Here is a 17,639-nt window from a genome sequence, read left to right on the forward strand (position 1 = left end):
GTTGGCCAAATTGCGTTGCAAGAAACGAACAGTTCAAGAAACGTCGGTGCGTGCAGTCATCAGCCGGGGTGCGGCTCGTACAGCTGCTGGTACAGATTTTTTTTTTAATTCGTAGCCCCGCAGAATGTCGCAATCGCGGTATGCTAAATACTTGTAAAAAAAAGGACTTGAATTGGCGACCTGTCGAAGAGAGAAGCGTCTCCTGGTCGTCCGTACTTCTCTTTTCACATTCTGCAATGAAAACTAGGACCATTTCCGATGACTTGGGCATCGTGCCCCAAAAGGTGCCACGAGATTCTCGCTCAATAAAGACCTTCACCTGTTTCGTTACAATGACTGTGCTTTCGGTACAATAAAACGCAAAACGAGGCCATAGCGGCGAAACTGTTGGCTCGTTTGCGACACGCACTGGTTTGCACCTTACCTGGAACCATGCAAAGTTGTTGTAGACCGAAGACTACCTAATCATGACAAACAGAAAGTCTGAGGAACCCAACATCTTCCTCACGCTCGAAAATTCAGCGCCGTTGGCCACATTTGTTAGGCATTTCTGTTTAAATCGTATATACATCAATGGATAAATTCGGGCTACGCCTGACTTAAAATATGTGCTCAGCCAGCGGACGAATCCTCTCGAACTTCGGTGTCTGGGAGCTCGCGTATGCATCCTAGAATGTGATGTCTCTCCTTTTGAAATTGCTCGTCTTCACGATCCGCCAGAAAGTCAGTCAGGTAAGCCAGCATCTTTTCCTTGTTCCGAATGAGGATGTGCTCAATGTCCGCACTCTTGCGCGGGTTCGCTACAAATATTTTGAAAACATGGAACGCTTCAAACTGGATGTTCTTCCGGCTGTCGAGCAACAAGTTCATGATCAGTTTGAGGTTCCCAGGTGATGCGATGTAGTGCGTCATTATCCGATAGTTTGCGCGCTCCCTCAACATTTCGCCAAGTAATTTCAGACTTTGACGCCTCGTAACATAATTTTGACTTTTCAAGAGTGCGTTGTAACTCTCAACAAAGCGGTCCATGTTTGTTTCGATAAACTTGGCGCTGATAGTTACATGCTTTGTGAGTGCCTCCTTGAAAGTCGCAAACGCATCGCTGGCCACGTCAAAATCGCTCAGCTCGACAAGCTCGAAAAAACGCCAAAAGAAGACTGATTCAAGAAGCAGTTTGGCAAGTGTCTCATGGCGAATACATTCCCGCAGAATTGAACCGCAGTTTAACGTAATATCGCCACTGCTGTACCCTTCGACAATGGTTGCTAGCACAGCGCCGTCTTCTTCGGCCACTTTAGAAGCGACGCTCATTTCCGGGTTGTCCTCCATATCTCGGCGTAAGAGATTGTTAAAAATCTGGACGGCGTCTTTGCGGGTTTCAAATTCCATCATGGAGAGGTTGCTGACAATTAGCGTGAGCAAATCACCTTTGCATGCCAGACGCACTAACTCATCCACGTGCTGTGGTTTCACTTCGACGTCATTGCTCGCATCGCCGAACAGCATGACTTTCATTGAGAATACTGCACGGGAAACATCATCATGTGTCTTCCTTGAAGCACGAGGATCGCCTTGTGAATGGCCTTCCTGCAAACTGTCACGGAGGGCTTTCACCACGTCCTCTGGCGTTTTAGCCTTTGTCGCAAAGAATTTTGACCACATCTTCGCCGTTATCTTTTCTAGGCAGGATAACAGCCTCGCAAGAAGGAAGCGGCCGGACTTGTGCAGAGCCTACCAGCAAGTCCCCGGCTGCAGAGTTGCCTGATAACTCGAAGGTCAGATTATCGGACCTCTGATGTAGGGGAAGGTGAGCGCATGGGGTGGATTCGAAGGTTATCCGTGATTGGGGAAGGTCAGATTCTGAAAAAGTTTTCGTTTTTGTGAAGGTGAGTGATTGGAGGGGCATCTCATGGAACCTACTCACCAGCCATAGGCCCTTTTTTCTCCACAATTTGTGAACATTGGTGCAGTTATCCACCTCGTCATGTGCAAAATCTTCGCATAGAATCCCGCGAAAATTTAAAGCAGTTCAAATCGATTTTTCCTCAAAGAGGAGAAAAGAAAACCAGTGGGGCACACCCTGGGATACCCGTCACTGTAAATTTAATTAAATAAAATTGAGAGTGAAATGCTTTTGTGGACAAATCCAGAATGACAGAAGCGGTGCCTTCAGAGAACAAGACCGCTGTGCGAGGTAATTAATCTCTGTCGCACTATTGCTCTGTACCGTCTAGCTGGGGAATTGGGGGCTAACGACTGCGAGGGGGGCTCAAGAGAGCTATCCCGATGTTCTGCAAGATGTTGTAGCCGAGGGCAAGTACGTCAAAGAGTTGAAAGTGACGTTCTTCATTTGCGATTTAAAGTATATACAGTATATTTGGCATAAAAAGCTGGCATCACTTGAGGCAAATCGCTTCCCTTCTCTCCAGCTAGAGCTCTACAAGGCACTTAGCTAGAGAAAGATGTCTGCAGAGAATCCTTTCCAGCACACTGTATCTGTGGGCCGCACTACACCAGTGCGAAGGAACATCACTGCTCCCGTGATGGAGCGGTTGGCATTACAACTTCAAAGTCATTAAGGCTCTACTTGCAGTTTTGGTTTTCTCTTACTGAACGGGCCACATGTAGAAAGACAAGTCACTAACAACGTCAGGAATGTGGGCGCAAGTCCATGATAACGACACTTTCAGAAGTGCTATGTATCGCAGAAGTCAGATGACAACGTTGGCGTTTCGTTTCCTTTTCGTAGTGGCGTTTCGATTGCAATTAAAATCTGGAGTAATCAACTCTTCATGCAGCAGTTTCCTTGTTTTGATATCAGCGAAATGATCCCCGTCATCTCGCAACGGAAATTTACCAACGTCACGGTTTCTTCATCATTGCCGGTGAGGCATCTCGGGGGTGACTTATAGAACACCTGGTAGTCCATGTATAAAAAGGCAAAACTCCAAACGTTTCGAACGATGAGTAAGAGGAAGAATAGAAACTCCAGTGCTCCCTCCCCTTATTGCAAGAGATGTCGAATTAGTACCACACTTTAACCAGGTATCGGACATCTCTTTGCATAATATGGTTGAGCACTTTTTTGTTTTCTCCATCCAAAAGGGAAAAAGTGTAGCGTAAAATTTATGGGATGTCTGAAAATATTTTTATGTTGAAACATTGGAGCACATATTTTAAGTGTGTTCAACTCTCGCTTCACAACGGGTGCAATGCCCGCAATGATTTCTGCTTCCTGATTTCAGGTCTTCAAGCCCTTCCGACGAAAGAGTCGTCAGGTGTTTGCATCGCGAGCGACGCCTAAACCACACGCCCGCTTCCCTTGGACTTCGGTTGTCCGCTAAGGAAAAGCAATGGCCTGTGCGCATATCAGGAGTGATGGAGTTGTTTATATGCCGGTCTCTGGAGAGCGCGAACCCTACAGCGTGGTGTGGACAACGCTTCCGGGTATTTCTTTCTTGCTGCCGCCGATTGGACATGTAGGCATCGCAGACTCGAAAGGTATCACGTTTGACTTTTCTGGTCCTTACACGGTCCGTTCTCCTTGCTTCTAAACATCAAGTTAGAAACGACCCGCATTGCCCATCAGACAAAAGACAGAGGATTCTAATTCAGTTATGTCTTGTTTTCGTTGTGCGAGACAGGTTACAGTTGGGTCACTTATGTGCGGCCCACCTAAGAGGGTGTGGCGGTTGGACCCAGCCGAAATACACGAAGTTAAAGGAGCTGGAAACACGGAGAAAGCGTACGACGACGCAGTCGTGGAAGCTGCTTGTGTTTATGGAAAGCGGTTCCACAACCTCTTCACGGACAACTGTCATCACCATGTTGCATTAGTTTTAAACAAACTGAAGTATGAAGGCCGGACGGATTGGAATCAAGTTCGAGTGTTCCGAGCTGTTTGGTTGCGTGGGAGATGGGTGAAAAGAAGCCACGGGGCGACTGTCTTTGGTCCCTGTCTAGTTCTCTTACTCGCTTTTATTGGAGTGATGGTATTTGTCGGGGTCCAGGCAACTCGGTAAGGCTTATCTATGGCTATGCTTGACGCGCAGGGCAGAATATAGGACAAAGGGCTGAGAAAGAGAAGCATTAGAAGAAAGTCCACTTCTTTTCTGTGAGCACATCCGCCACCTTCGGTCGATGGCGGTTGTCCTTCGAAACCTTGCCTGAATGTTCTATTCTATATCTGTACCACAGCCTAGCGTAAACATTTTAACTACACTGTAGATGACTCAGCCATAGTGCTGCCTCTTGGGAGGTATTTAACACGATGCTAATTTTTTAATGCATGATTATTTCCAGAGGATTCGACATTACCTATCAGCCCTCACACAGCGAAGGAGGTCAAGAATTAAGAAGGCAGTGTAGCCTTCCCGACCCCAGGTATGCTGAGTTGTGCATTGGGAGTACGAAGCGGTGGGCATTTGCGTCGAAGATTGGCGAGCAGCTTGGCGGCTGCGCACTCATCATGGTTTAAGATAGAGGAGCAAGGGATGGTAAGTAAGACGCTATTACGTCTACGCATAACGATCGGGACAGCACACAAGCTGCTAAACATGCAGTTCAGCTGACATACGCAGAACACTATTACTTGTTGAGCAGAAGGATTACGAACTTTTGGCTCGAGGATCTGGGTTTTATCTCCGTGGTCCAACGACAGGAGCGGTGATAGCAGTGGTTTCAGCGCATGTAGCGGCACCTCATCGGTTCCCACGGTACTTCCCGCAAGAGTGGCTACAGCACGTACGAGACTCGGACTGCCGATCGGTATTAGAGACGCGCAGCGAGGACGGAAAGATCGTGACGGGCTCCATCGGGACGCTAGCACTGTCGACAGGATTTCGGCATGCTTCCCTGGACGTAGCAGCATTCATAGTGGACGAGTCTGCTGTGTGCGATCGGGCGGACACACAGGTGCTCGAGCTGCAGACGGAGGGAGGAGGGATCGGAACAGAAGTGATGATCTCGGGTTATCGACTCGTTGGGGAGAGTGGATCTGGAGTGGAAGCTGTAGTAGGGGCCGAGACGAGCGGAGAGGTCTCCGAAGTGGTCAAGTCGCGGGGATTCGTGGACACGGGGGCGGTGGATACAGAGATGGGGATGTGCGGGGGGCCAGTGGTGCTGGATCGGGCGCGCGGGATGTGCGTAGGGATTTTGGAAGGGCTGGTGCCGCGCGTAGAGGAAGGGCAGGGGGCCGACGGGGAGATGCACGCGCGGGTGGCGGGGCACTCGGTGTTCATCGGGGCACGCGAGCTGGGGATGTTCCTGCACGACGTGGAGACGGAGCACGCGCGGGGCGGACGGGAAGAGGGGAGACGCAGAGGGTAGCAGGTAGGTTTACTTGCAATTAAAACGAGAGATCATTGCCTGCGGTTATCGTTGTTGTCCGAGCCGAAGCGCATGGTGCCGTAGATGGAGGAGAGGTACTCGTTGTCCTCGTTGCTGATGGCCTCCTGAGCCGCGCGGCGATTGTAACGCTTGATGACGCGCTTTCGATGGGCGCGGGCAAACTCGAGATTGCGCAGGCTCTTCTCCTTCTTGAGGTCGCGACGCGAACGCATGGTGACGGTGGCGGCGGCCGGGCGAGGGAGAGGGCGGGAGACCGAGGGAGTGAAGGCGGCCGTCGATGGACGCGCAGCAGAGAGAGGGGCGGCGGCGGCGAAGGCAGTAGTCATGGTGAGTCGGTGGAGATTTGTGAGGAAGGTGGGCAAGGGCGGGGGACGGCAGGGACGGGAAATGAAAATGAGGTGAGCGATGGTGGGGCATGGGGGGGACCTGAATGAGGTCAGCGGGGAGTGGTGTGGGAGCTCAGGCGTTGGGGCATACGTGGAGTACGAAGCTGGGTGTCATGCGTGTCCACGTGTTCTGCGTCTGTGACGTGTGGCAAGGGAGGTTTACGGAACTTAGATGGATAAAAATGATTGGATGGTGCTCAGTGGGACAGGTGGACGGTGGGGGTGAGGAAGTAAGGACACGTGGTATATGAGGACGGGGCAGGCAGTGATGCAATCCATCGGGGAGTGGTTCCCAGAGGAACCTGAGGGAACCCGTGCGCCGCGCAGTGCCGCTCTCGACACGTCCATCTCGGTGTGTAAACTTTAAAGAAAGTAAAGAAATCAACTGCGGGCCCTCTCACACGACTCACAATCCACATCCTCACGCCTCGCTGTACTACGGCAGTACTACCCCTCGGTACTACCTCACATTTGCAACCTCTTTGACCACTTTCCTCATAACAACCCTCCGCAGCTCTCTGCTCCCGTCCGGTTCTCCGATACTTCTCGCCCTCCACTTCCGCCAACCCTAGCCCCCGACCCCACCCTCCTCTCAAAAATGTCCCTTCCCCTGCTTCCGACCGCCTCTGTGCATCCGCAGCCTGCCCCAATTGAAGATCCGTCTGTCGCTCTAGCCCAGCTCACCGTCTCAAACTCTTCTCCTGGTGTCGCACCCCCCAGCCAATGTCCCCATGCCGCCGTCCCCTCCAAGCCTCCCCCCCGCTTTATTCCGCTCAGCGCTTCCTCTGGATGTCCCTTCTCTGCAAAATCCCCTGACTCCCGTGCCTCCTCGTCTGGCATTGGCCTTACCGAGGCCGGCCGCGGCAAGCTGTACTACCCTGACTATCTGCGTCTAGGCTCCTTACTTGACTGCCAGCATCCCATCTCCTTTGCTAGCGGAAACCCCTGTCACGATGAGATGCTCTTCATTACCATTCACCAGACTTACGAGCTCTGGTTTAAACAGCTCATCTTCGAACTCGATTCCGTCCGCGCCATTCTCGCAGAGCTCAACATCGGCGAGAAGCGCATCTCTCTGGCATTGCATCGTCTCACCAGAATTCGAGAGATTCAAAAGCTGCTCAACGATCAGATTCGCGTTCTCGAGACTATGACTCCGCAGGAGTTTCTCGAGTTTCGAGATTACCTCTTCCCGGCTTCGGGCTTTCAGTCGTTCCAGTTTCGTCTCCTGGAAATCAAACTCGGTGTTCGTCCGGATCAAAGGCTCAATCCCCGTTGGATTCTCAATATCTCACCTGAGCACCAAGAGCTCTTACGAGAGGCTCAGCAGGAGCCTTCTTTATTCGACTATGTCGAGAGGTGGTTGAGGAATATCCCGTTTCGTGAGTTTAGGGGCTACAGTTTCCAGCGCAGCTATGAGGAAGCAATTTCCAAAATGTTTGAAATCGAACACAACAACATTAACGAAAAGCTCGAACCGGCCGAACGTAGCGCCATGTTACGCGACCTCCAGAATACTCATCGCACATTTGAATCTGTCTTCAAACGCGAAATTCACGAAGAGCTCATTCAGTCAAAAGAAAGGAGGCTTGGGTTTCGGGCTACGTCCACTTCGCTTATGATTATGCTGTATCAGGACGAACCAATGTTTCAGCTCCCAGCGAGACTTCTTCAGATGCTCATCGATGTCGATGAGCAAATGAATCAGTGGCGGTATCGTCACTCGCAGATGGTACACCGAATGATTGGCATCAAGATGGGCACAGGTGGTAGCCTTGGACATTCGTATTTAAAACGGACTATTGACTCACAAAAGGTCTTTGCCGATCTGGCCAATCTCTCCACCCTCCTCATTCCACTTCGACTGTTGCCGCCCCTTCCCGCCGAATTAAGGGATCAAATGAAGTACTTTCATTCGGTTGAGCAATACGATAGGACAATGTTCGAAATGGGTGGCGGTGGGGATGAGATTGACTGGTCATTTTGCTGATATCTTCAGCTAAAGACTTTATCTTAATTTCTATTCATATGAACTTGACCGCAGTTCAGAGAGTGCACTAAACTACGCGGCGTCAAAACCGGTGCATTTTTCCAAAGCACTTAAAAAAGGGATTTTTTGCGTACGTAAAGCACACAAACGTATGTTTATTTTTGAAAGGACGCGGTTGTCTCAAATATATATAATCTCCCATGCAGAGTCTAGCGAACAATATCGACCCATCGTGGCCATTCGTAGACGCCCGTCCTCTATGTACTTGAGGATAAGCCTCCCTACAATGACAATCTAGGCAGACGATCCCAAACACATGCATAGAGATGACATAAATTTTTTACAACGAAAAGATACGAACAGATAGGAAAACGTCTACTATGTACCCGACCAAAAACGCTTGCAACCCCCATCGACGCCGGCCTTCATAACACAAGCTTCCTCCGCCCCCATCCGAATACCGCCGCCCCAGCCCCCCCCCCCCCTCCCCGCACCATCACTCCAATGCTAAAAACTTTCATTGGCTCGCAGCCGCGGCCGCAAGCCCTTCACGCCCCCTCTGCTTTTCCATTTCTTCCCTCATCTTGCTGATTTCCTGTGGTGCCGGCCTGCTACTACCATACCTAGTGATGGCGATACTAATACCCTCAATCAGGGCGAGCAGCACCCCCCCTACAGCCGCGCTCTTCCCCGCTGCACGCATGCCCGAGCGACTGGCCAAGACACCACCTGTGAGCGCGCCAGACGCTATCGAGTTCCAGGGGTCTTCCTTCCCGCGGATGCCTTGCAAAGAGCAATCAAAAGTGGAAAACAGGCCGCCCCACACCGCAAAACTGCCGCCCAGCGCCGGCGCGCGGACTTTGACGGCGTCTATGGCACCGATGAAGCGCGCGCCCTGCGGGGAGTTGCGCGCGCCCTTCAGAAAGTGCCAGATGGAGCCGCCGATGGCGCCCATACCGAAAGCACCGCCGACATCTGCAAGCGTCACGTAGATAGCAAACAACAAATGCAGTCCGTACGATAGGAGCAGGGTTAGTCAATTCTGGAGGAGGGTGGTGATGGGTGTGTCGGTTGTGGTGTGGGGGAAGAGGGTTTTTGTGGACATACCGTCGATAATTCTGTGCGGGCAGGGCTCACGCTGGTGCTCAACACTCGGGGCCGGTGCTTCGAAATCCATAGGGCAGAATTTTCTTGTGGATGGTGGAGGGGATGGTGCGGAATTGGAATCGTCGCGCGCGAACGCGGTTGGGGAGGCACCGAGGGCGACAAGCGCGTGAAGAACAGGATGTTCGCAACTCGCCGGGCGCGGTGCTGCGGCGAAAAACGAGTGGCAAGTGAGGGCACAATTAAGCCGCTGGACACAGTTCACCGTACCATGGCGTCGGCGGATAGCTTACAGTGACTTATTTACAGCACGGAAAAGCTGAGAATGAGGTGAGAACGACAATGGAAGGGCATGGCTCTGATACAGTACTTTTGCCTAGTAGTGTACCAGTAAATGTAGCAACACTGCTGGTGCCAGCAGTGGTGCCAGCACCAGCAGTGTCAGTATCCTCGTCGTTTTGCAGTTTGTGTCTGCTGGCAGAGATCAGCTGGCACCAGCTGATCTCTACGTCTCTACCGTAGCTTTGTCAAGGTCTATGCCCTTTAGATCAACATCTTCCTTGAGGTATCGAGCACCAGTCGTCTGCAAGATGCTGTACCCAAGGATACAGTACGATGCATACCGCTCAGGATGCTTTTATGATAGTCGCCGACGGCGCTGTGCCGTGTTGGATGGCCATACTTGCCAACGAGAACCAACGCACCGCTGCTTGTGTCTATTCCAGGGGGGCTTGTTCTCCTATGAGGACAGCTCTTTTTTTGCAGAAATATATAATTTAAATCGAACATTTAAACATCTATCTTGGACACTATTTCTTTAACGTGCTTATTTTCGGCAATAACATCTCGCAGAACATGATGACTCGAGGGGAAGTCAGTTGGTCGGACGGAGGCTCTTGCCATTTAAAGTAGGATGTAAGGGTGGTACATCACTGCTAGGACACAGCCCTGTCTTTAAATAAAGTTAATCCACTTCGGTCGTCTACTGTATCCTTGTTGTCAGTCGTGTCCGCCTGTCCATCTGGACAGGTTGCGTCATGACAGATAGCAGCTTTGAATATCCAGAAAGACTAAGAACTTACTGCTTGAGTAATTGAGTACATTGTTCCCTTTTAAACTGGCGGCTTCGGTTTCGAAGTTATTTTACATGCGGGTTTAAGGTGGTTTAAAAAAGCTTCTTTTCCAGACATATCTGAAAATGACGAGGAAGAACATGCAACCCTCACAAAGTTCTTTCTGTCCCAAAGTCAGAAGTCAAGTACGGTGGCGGGGGTATCTTTTTTTTCTTGTCGAGGAAGCGCAAGTCAAGAACAAAATAGCTCAAATAATGTCCTCATATCAGAACAAAGGTCCAATAGACACTACACCAGACAAGATCTTCAGCTCTCCTGGCTCAGCGGCCGTTACCGAAACGACTGCCAAATCTTGATCCCGCAATCCGCGCTACACGACGCCAATATCGGCTCATTCGGATGAAAGTCCACACCATACACCCGATCCTTATGCCCCTCCAACGTCTGCAACAGCGCCCCAGTCCCCGGTCTGCCCCCGACATCGAACAAACATATATTTCCGTCCGCGCTTCCCGACGCCAGAATCAGCGAGTTCTGGATCGGTCCGCCGATCGTTGTCCCCGCCTCATCCGCCTCTTCCTCATCCACCGCCTCGTTCTCCGCGGCCTCGCTCGAGCTGCTATACGAAAGCTCGTCCCCGCCCTCTGACGACGACGCATATCGGTCCTCATCTTCCACCCCGCGCCCTTCCGCGCTCGTCGTTGACGCCTTGCTCGACTCTCGCGCCCGCCGTTGCCTGCGATGCTTGGAGCCGCTGCTTGGCGGCCGGTAGTCAGAGCCCATGAAAAAGCTCGACTTTATCGGCCAGTGCGTGTTCTTGATCCCCGACAGTGCGTGCACGGCCTTCAGCTCAGGTTTTTCTCCCTTGAGAAGCGACGACCCTCGGTCGTACACCCGCAGGAAATTGTCGTACGAGTTCACAGCCATGAACCGCCCGTAGTCCTCCACAGACGTCGGCGGCGATGTGTGCACGTGCGTAATGGGGCGATGGTTCGCGTCGTTGTACGTCACGTCCGTCAAAGAGCAAGAACGCGCCCCGACGTCGCTCGACTTGCCTGGCCCGACTTTGCGCAAGTCATAAGTCTTGATGGCACCACCATGATCGCCCGTAATCACTCGGTTGCCGTCTAGTGTCACGTGTATCGAGTTGACGGGGCAGTCATTGTCAACAAGCGTGTGTCGGCCCCACGGAGCTCCCGAGGCCTCTGGTTCCACACGTCTATCGAACAGATGAACAGAATTTCTCGAAGTACCAACGAGAAAGAGCTCATCGTTTGCAGGCGAAATGCTGACAGAATTCACCAAGCCGTTGCACAGGTAGCGCGAGACAGGGTCGTAGCGCGCCGAGTCAACGTCCCATACGGCAGCCGACTGGTCCAAGCCCCCGGTGACGACTCGAGCAGAATGCGAGCCCCACTCGACGGCGACGCAAGGACCGCGGTGGGCGTCAGAAATGGAAAGTTTGGGAGCATAATTGCTCTTTTCCAGAAATCTATCCATAGACCAGATGCACAGACGGCGATCGAATGATGTGGAGGCCAGCAGCTGGCCGCTCGGGGAGTACTGGATTGTGTATACGGCCGAGGCGTGTCCTTTGAGCTCACCGCGATACCGGAACGGGGTGAAATTGGTGTTGATGTGCCCACCGACTCCTGAAAATGAGGCTTCCATCGATACCCGATCTAGTGGGGCTGTGCGACGGTATGCAGAGCCCTTTCCGGAGAGACCGGGAGGTTGCTCGGCGGGTAGGGACATTTTTTTGAGAGCGGTGACGATGTCGAGGGGCATGGCCTTGGCCGCGGTAGTGCCTGGGGGGGCCACTGACAGCTCGAAGAGAGATTTAAGCAAGAAGGCATTCTTCGTTTCTACCTCGCGAAGACGCTCTTGCAGTTGAGCCTTCTCCTTGTTGGCGAGCTCCAACTGGGTCTTGTAGAAGGCCTCCCCGCCGAATGCGCCCAGTTCTGTTTGAAGAGTGAGCGGCTTCTTGCTTTCCATTTTGGTAAGTTGAACATGAAACAAGGTGAGTTGTTGTCTCACAATAGCAGCTGGTCACCCTTCACGTTCACATTACTGATGCTGAAACCGGTGTCGAAGGAGGAGGGCAGCAGTTACTGTGAAGGATGGAGCGAGTCCTGAAGTAACCGTGTACGGTTTGTTCGAACAGCGAGTAGCCTGCGCCACTGCATTGTGTAGTACAGGCACACGGCATGGAAATACTGTAGTCTGTTTATGATACGACACAGTTGACTTATAAAATGACCGAAAAAACTGCAAAAAGGTTGTGATCATTCAACCAATTCCGAGAAGATCAATCCAAACCAATCCCCATGTCCTCCGACATGCAGATCACCCCTCTTATCCATTGACAGCGCACCAATCCTATTTATTACCAATCAAGTATCGCCAAGCGTCAAGGACCACTGTATCATTCAGGTTGAGCTCGGTCGCCTGTGGTTGAAGCGGAGTGCTCCCTCAAAGACCCGCTGCCTTGTAGGTCTCGCTCCTAATCATTTGTAACCGCCCGGCTCCCTCGCGTTGGTTCAACCCCTTCTCCGTCGTTGTCCCCATCGCACCTTTCCCACCGTAGCAACTATTACCCAAACAAATCATGGCATTCGTCACCCAATGTGCGATCGCCTCTACGGGTAGCAACGCTCGCACCCTCCCGGCAACCTCGTTCGTCTCCCGCCCATTCCTGCGATGCACTGCCTTCCGCCGAAGCGTACGGCCACGAACTGTCAATGTCAATCTCGCCAAGAATCAGCCAAAGATCACCATGCAAGTCCTCGACGTCAAGAAGCACGAGGTATTCATGCCTGCCCTCAGCTCCACCATGACTGAAGGCCGCGTCGTCCAATGGCTCAAGCAGCCTGGAGATCAAGTTTCGTCTGGCGAGCCCATCATGGTTGTCGAGAGCGATAAGGCCGACATGGACGTCGAGAGCTTCGAATCGGGCTATCTCGCTGCTATCTACGTCGAGGAGGGTGATACTTGCAACGTCGGCGTCACGGTCGGCATCATCGTCGAGAACAAGGATGACATTGACAAAGTTAAGGCCGACACCTCTCCCTCCAACTCAGTCGTTGCCGAAGCCCCAACATCCACGGCTGTCGCCCCTCCGGAAACTGAAACTCCCGCTGTCCCGCAGGCCCCACCGGCAGCACCCGTAGCGGCCAAGCCCGATTTCATCGAGATTGTTATGCCAGCCTTATCCTCCACAATGACCGAGGGGAAGGTTGTCCAATGGTTGAAGAGCGAGGGTGAAAAGGTTGAAAGCGGCGAATTTGTTATGGTCGCAGAGAGTGACAAGGCAGACATGGACGTCGAGTCTTTTGACACCGGCTTCCTTGCTCATATTTCCGTCGATGAAGGCGAATCGGCCACCGTCGGCGGTGTAGTTGCATACATGTCCAAGACTGAAGCGGAAGCGGCAGCAGTCAAGGCCTGGGCGATCTCTCAGTCCTCACCTTCTCCACTGGTAGCTCCACCGGTGGCAGCCATTGAGACAACCCCGGCGCCCACGCAGGCACCCCCCACCGCTCCACCAGCTGCACCTGCACAGGGAGAGGTTGTGAACTCAGGTCGGATCATCGCGTCCCCGTATGCCAAAGTCGTGGCGAAGAAAGTCGGTGTAGATCTGCGGTACGTCGTTGGGACTGGCCCCAACGGTCGCATCGTTGAGGCCGACGTCCGTAAGGCAGAGGAGTCTGGCGTTTCCGGGGCCGTACCTGATGCGTCGGTAGCTGTTGTTCCATCAGGGAAGGTTATTGCTACGCCCGACGCGAAGAAGATTGCGAAGAAGGAGAAGATTGATATCAACAGCATCACAGGGACTGGCAATTTTGGTCGTATCACTGCAGAGGACGTCCTGAAAGCGGCAGGGAAGGCTCCAGCAGGCAAACCCAAACCATCAGCGCCGGCGTCTGCTCCAGCCAAGGCAGCAACAAAGGATAAGAAGGAAGCACTCCCTGCTGGGGCTGTCGTCATGAATAGTATGCAAAAGGCAGTGGTGCAGAATATGAATGCCTCCGTGAATGTCCCAGTATTTCGACTTACCTACTCCATCAAGACAGCAGCCCTTGATGATTTGTATGCCAAGGTGAAGGCAAAGGGCGTAACTATGTCGGCTCTTTTAGCCAAGGCCGTGGCTGTTGTGCTGACAGAGCATCCCATCATGAACGCACAATACGTAGACAATTCTATTTTGTATCGACCTGAGATCAATATTGCAATGGCTGTGGCGTTGAAGGATGGGGGTTTAATGACCCCAACTCTACAGAAGGCGGACCAAGTAGACTTATACAGTCTATCAAGAAGCTGGAAGGATCTTGTGAAGCGATCTCTAGAAAAGAAGCTTTCCCCAGATGAGTACAACAGCGGGACCTTCTTCGTCAGCAACCTAGGCATGTTTGGCGTTGATCAGTTCGACGCAATACTGCCGCCGGGGGCACCGGCCATCCTGGCAATTGGTGCCTCAAAACCTGTCGTCGGACTTCAAAGCAACGGCCTTGTCGGCGTTGAAAAGCAAATGAACGTAACACTAACAGCAGATCACAGGCATATCTACGGAGCAGATGGCGCTCGGTTTCTGAAGGACCTATGCGAGTTGCTTGAACAAAACGTCACTGAATTACTGATGTGAGCGCAAACAATAGCGAGTGCGTCAATGTTAGGATGTCTGAGTCGAAGGATGCGTGATGCGAATGTTGAGTGTACAGTCTACGGAACAAAACCCCACAAAATTTGTCTATTCTTCGCAATGACGATTTCGTTCCTAAAATCAGTAGGCTACCTGGGGCTAGAGCACGACGACAGATTGATCACAGGGCTCTGTACTGTCGCCTTCGTCTGAAATGATCCGGGATGGGCCACACACGACGAAGAGCAACCCGGGAAGCCGGCTCGCAGAAGGCTTCTGGTACAGTGTGTTAAATTTTCTCGAGACACAGCTGTAAATCGTTTTCCTGAAGAGCAGGCACAGTAATCACTTGTACCTCATTCAGTGGGTCGAACTTGTTCTGGTTTGACTTTGACAAACCACCTGCTTGGTGTACATATCCCTGTATTCTGCAGAAGCGCAATCGAATCTTAAGCTACATTTCTTAAATGGCAATTGTCTCGAATTCAGCACAGAAGGCTGAACCAACTTCGACATCTTTTCGTTCTATATTCTCTCTTTGGTCTAATAATAAAGGGTCGGATACGCCCCAGTACGGTAAAATTCTTTCAGTACAGTATACTGTACCAGTCACAGTATGGACTACGCCTCGTACCCGCACTGGCTATACGGCAAGAGGGGTAACGATTTGCTATCGCTACAAAGGACGACACCGAAGGAGTCAAGGCATTCGAAAAACTGCGAAGTACGTAAATGTGTTGTCTGTGAATCTAAACTGGTCATGTGCTCTCAACTTATCGATACACAGTTCCTTTTTGTTAATCTGCAGCGTCTAAGGGCAGCGCTCCTGGTGCTGAAAGGGGCTGCTTTCTAACATGCTCTTCACAGAGGCCAAAACTGATAGAAAAGTGCATTATGCCAAGAACTTGCGAGGAAATAATCAAATAAGGCGACAAGGGAAGTTATACTGAGATGGGCAGAGGAAGCAAAGACACGAGAGAGCAGGTATTGGGAGAACACTTGCTTCGTCGTCTTCATACGTGGACCCTCCAAGTGAATTTAAAAGGTGGTTCCACTTTTTTAAACTCACAGCACGTCCAAGTGTCTCGTATTCCGGCTTCAGAGGTGCTGTTGCGAAATTCTGACGGCCAGTGCATTGTTTGCGAGATTTGGGCTTTGGCACACACTAGTCATTATGATGAGCATTACCAACCAGCTCTATCGCGGTCTGCTCTGCTTCGGGGACGCGTCAATACAGTTGGTTCATGCCGCATGGAGCTATATCTTTGAAACAACGGCTTTGTCTCATGTTAAGCATTGCCTCTTTCTCGGATATCGCTTGAAACATGTCAACAGGTGATGTTTTACGTAATCAACACGAACATCTCGCTAGATTGTTCAATACAGCAGAAATGTACGAATGCTACCTTGATTGATATCTGGCCGACGTTAGATGATTGAGGGGCTGTTGTACTGTATCTAAACAGGGTTCAGTCAGGAGGCCCCATCCCATATATCCGTTTGAATAAATCAAGGTGCACTTGTTAGTTTCCGTGTGTCTTACGCCGAACATCCTACAATAATCAACAGTGTGATGCCAGCACTTCAGGTTGGTGCCCTCTCCATATGCTGTTCGTACTCCATTCGTACCCTCAAACCTCCTTGCAACTGCCAGTCGCTTATAAATACCGCCACATCCCCTTTTATTCTCAAAGGGGCACTTCCCCAGCCACCAGTCGTCTTTGTTCTCATCACCCCCTATGAAAAAGAGAATTGCCCTTCCCCCACTCAACCCCTATCTCAGCATGTACTACATAAGTATAACCCCTGCCACAAGGCATTTAAGCAATGGTCTCCGTCACTTGTCGCTCGCTATATTTTGTACGGCCGCATGCACACAGTACAGCAGACCCTGGGCACCAGTGGAGGGAGGAGGGTCCAACTAGTAAACTTTATGGGAAGAGTGTAAGGGTGCGCTGAAAGCGCCACGATTTGGTGATAGCCGAGATGTGTTTAAGAGGTGATAGGTGTCCTGCCGATCTCCGGGACTTCGGACATCCTGCCTAGACGTAAGATAAAAGTAGGAAACTATATTGTAGCACGTATTTTTTGCCAGCAGCCGAGATTATATTGAATCGTTATACGCCTTTCCTTTCCAACCAGACCCACTCAAGGTCTCGGCAGTCTTGGACAATGCTTACGGGTAAGTTAAGCATTCATTTGAACGAATATAGGTGAAAAGGCATTCAGAGGCACCACATGCTGTAGAACGTTGGTTGACACAACGCAGTGCGAATACTTACCCAATTACAATATCACTAAGCAGGGCAGCATGTCTTGTATCCGAAGCTATCTGTTTCGAACGGGCAGTCTCTTTGCTTCAAGTCGAAAGAATGTGTGCTCAACCAATCATCGTCCCGGAATGCTTGCTCCTACCCGCACCGCTTGTCGCACTGCATCATTTTGAGGAGAAGTGGGCAACAGAGAACGTTGCGGCTATGCAAAGATGAAACAGTGAACAAAAACTACAAGCGAGTCCTTGTGTGACTCTAAGGTCATCCCATGAACTCGGAAACTGAAGATTCTTTAACGATATGTAGGGGTATCAACTGATGACGGAATAGCCATTCTCTGAGCCCAACTCGGCAGGGTTTGGACAGGCAGAAAATTCTTAGCAGTTCAGACCAAGCGTTGCGCTTCTCATCGCAGAACAACGATCAGATCCCTTCACGATTGCGACGAGGTTTAAACACCGAGATATTGGCACGGATACACAGGGATAAGGCTTCCCCTTGCCCTGGTAACGAATATAAACTGGGCAATCTTCTGGCAAGAGCTGTAACATGGGGGTGATCCCTGCGACCTTTTCCAAGCCATACAACGCCTGCAATCAGAAGTCTTTATTCAGGCATGAGAGTAGTTGATATGAAGTAAGGCGTAAGGATTGATGATAAATATTGTGATGCTGTTTTCACATTGAACAATGAATGTAGCCCGACTGCGCATCCTCAGAAGCAAGAGTCGCGTTCCGAGCGAGGGCTGTGATCTCGTTCTTCAAGTCAATTCAAGTCTCTGGACATCGACGCAAGAGGGATATTTATATTACTGTATACTGTATT

The 17,639-nt window shown here is 51.2% G+C and overlaps 7 protein-coding genes; 2 read left to right on the forward strand and 5 right to left on the reverse strand.

Annotated features, from left to right (window-relative positions):
• Positions 1-86: 86 nt before the first annotated feature.
• CHC_T00007482001 (hypothetical protein) lies at positions 87-1,662 on the reverse strand. XM_005711081.1 is given in 2 exon segments: positions 87-612; positions 613-1,662. 1 exon segment carries the CDS (start codon positions 1,660-1,662, stop codon positions 613-615), a length of 1,050 nt encoding a protein of 349 aa, XP_005711138.1. The 3' UTR covers positions 87-612.
• Positions 1,663-5,373: 3,711 nt separating this feature from the next.
• On the reverse strand, positions 5,374-5,766 carry CHC_T00007483001 (hypothetical protein). Its single transcript, XM_005711082.1, has one exon. It carries the CDS (start codon positions 5,764-5,766, stop codon positions 5,374-5,376), a length of 393 nt encoding a protein of 130 aa, XP_005711139.1.
• A 567-nt stretch (positions 5,767-6,333) lies between these two features.
• CHC_T00007484001 (hypothetical protein) lies at positions 6,334-7,725 on the forward strand. Its single transcript, XM_005711083.1, has one exon. It carries the CDS (start codon positions 6,334-6,336, stop codon positions 7,723-7,725), a length of 1,392 nt encoding a protein of 463 aa, XP_005711140.1.
• Positions 7,726-8,046: 321 nt separating this feature from the next.
• CHC_T00007485001 (hypothetical protein) lies at positions 8,047-8,178 on the reverse strand. XM_005711084.1 is given in 2 exon segments: positions 8,047-8,103; positions 8,104-8,178. 1 exon segment carries the CDS (start codon positions 8,176-8,178, stop codon positions 8,104-8,106), a length of 75 nt encoding a protein of 24 aa, XP_005711141.1. The 3' UTR covers positions 8,047-8,103.
• Positions 8,179-8,242: 64 nt separating this feature from the next.
• CHC_T00007486001 (hypothetical protein) lies at positions 8,243-8,902 on the reverse strand. The gene is made up of 2 exons (XM_005711085.1): positions 8,833-8,902; positions 8,243-8,700 (listed from the first exon to the last, which is right to left on the reverse strand). Exons 1-2 carry the CDS (start codon positions 8,900-8,902, stop codon positions 8,243-8,245), a joined length of 528 nt encoding a protein of 175 aa, XP_005711142.1.
• A 1,035-nt stretch (positions 8,903-9,937) lies between these two features.
• On the reverse strand, positions 9,938-11,897 carry CHC_T00007487001 (hypothetical protein). XM_005711086.1 is given in 2 exon segments: positions 9,938-10,232; positions 10,233-11,897. The coding sequence occupies 1 exon segment, from the start codon at positions 11,895-11,897 to the stop codon at positions 10,233-10,235; it is 1,665 nt and encodes a 554-aa protein (XP_005711143.1). The 3' UTR covers positions 9,938-10,232.
• Positions 11,898-12,714: 817 nt separating this feature from the next.
• On the forward strand, positions 12,715-15,131 carry CHC_T00007488001 (hypothetical protein). XM_005711087.1 is given in 2 exon segments: positions 12,715-14,544; positions 14,545-15,131. 1 exon segment carries the CDS (start codon positions 12,715-12,717, stop codon positions 14,542-14,544), a length of 1,830 nt encoding a protein of 609 aa, XP_005711144.1. The 3' UTR covers positions 14,545-15,131.
• The last annotated feature ends 2,508 nt before the right edge of the window (positions 15,132-17,639 follow it).

Source organism: Chondrus crispus, genomic scaffold (genome assembly GCF_000350225.1).
Source record: "Chondrus crispus Stackhouse genomic scaffold, scaffold_76, whole genome shotgun sequence".
Lineage (NCBI taxonomy): Eukaryota > Rhodophyta > Florideophyceae > Gigartinales > Gigartinaceae > Chondrus > Chondrus crispus.

Bases quoted from the DNA above. Each gene is read 5' to 3' on its own strand.
- CHC_T00007482001 (XM_005711081.1), bottom strand. From the start codon at position 1,662: ATGTGGTCAAAATTCTTTGCGACAAAGGCTAAAACGCCAGAGGACGTG.
- CHC_T00007483001 (XM_005711082.1), bottom strand. From the start codon at position 5,766: ATGCCCCACCATCGCTCACCTCATTTTCATTTCCCGTCCCTGCCGTCC.
- CHC_T00007484001 (XM_005711083.1), top strand. From the start codon at position 6,334: ATGTCCCTTCCCCTGCTTCCGACCGCCTCTGTGCATCCGCAGCCTGCC.
- CHC_T00007486001 (XM_005711085.1), bottom strand. From the start codon at position 8,902: ATGGATTTCGAAGCACCGGCCCCGAGTGTTGAGCACCAGCGTGAGCCC. The intron at 8,701-8,832 runs GTATGTCCACAA...TGACGCTTGCAG, and splicing joins CCCGCACAGAATTATCGACG to ATGTCGGCGGTGCTTTCGGT.
- CHC_T00007487001 (XM_005711086.1), bottom strand. From the start codon at position 11,897: ATGGAAAGCAAGAAGCCGCTCACTCTTCAAACAGAACTGGGCGCATTC.
- CHC_T00007488001 (XM_005711087.1), top strand. From the start codon at position 12,715: ATGCCTGCCCTCAGCTCCACCATGACTGAAGGCCGCGTCGTCCAATGG.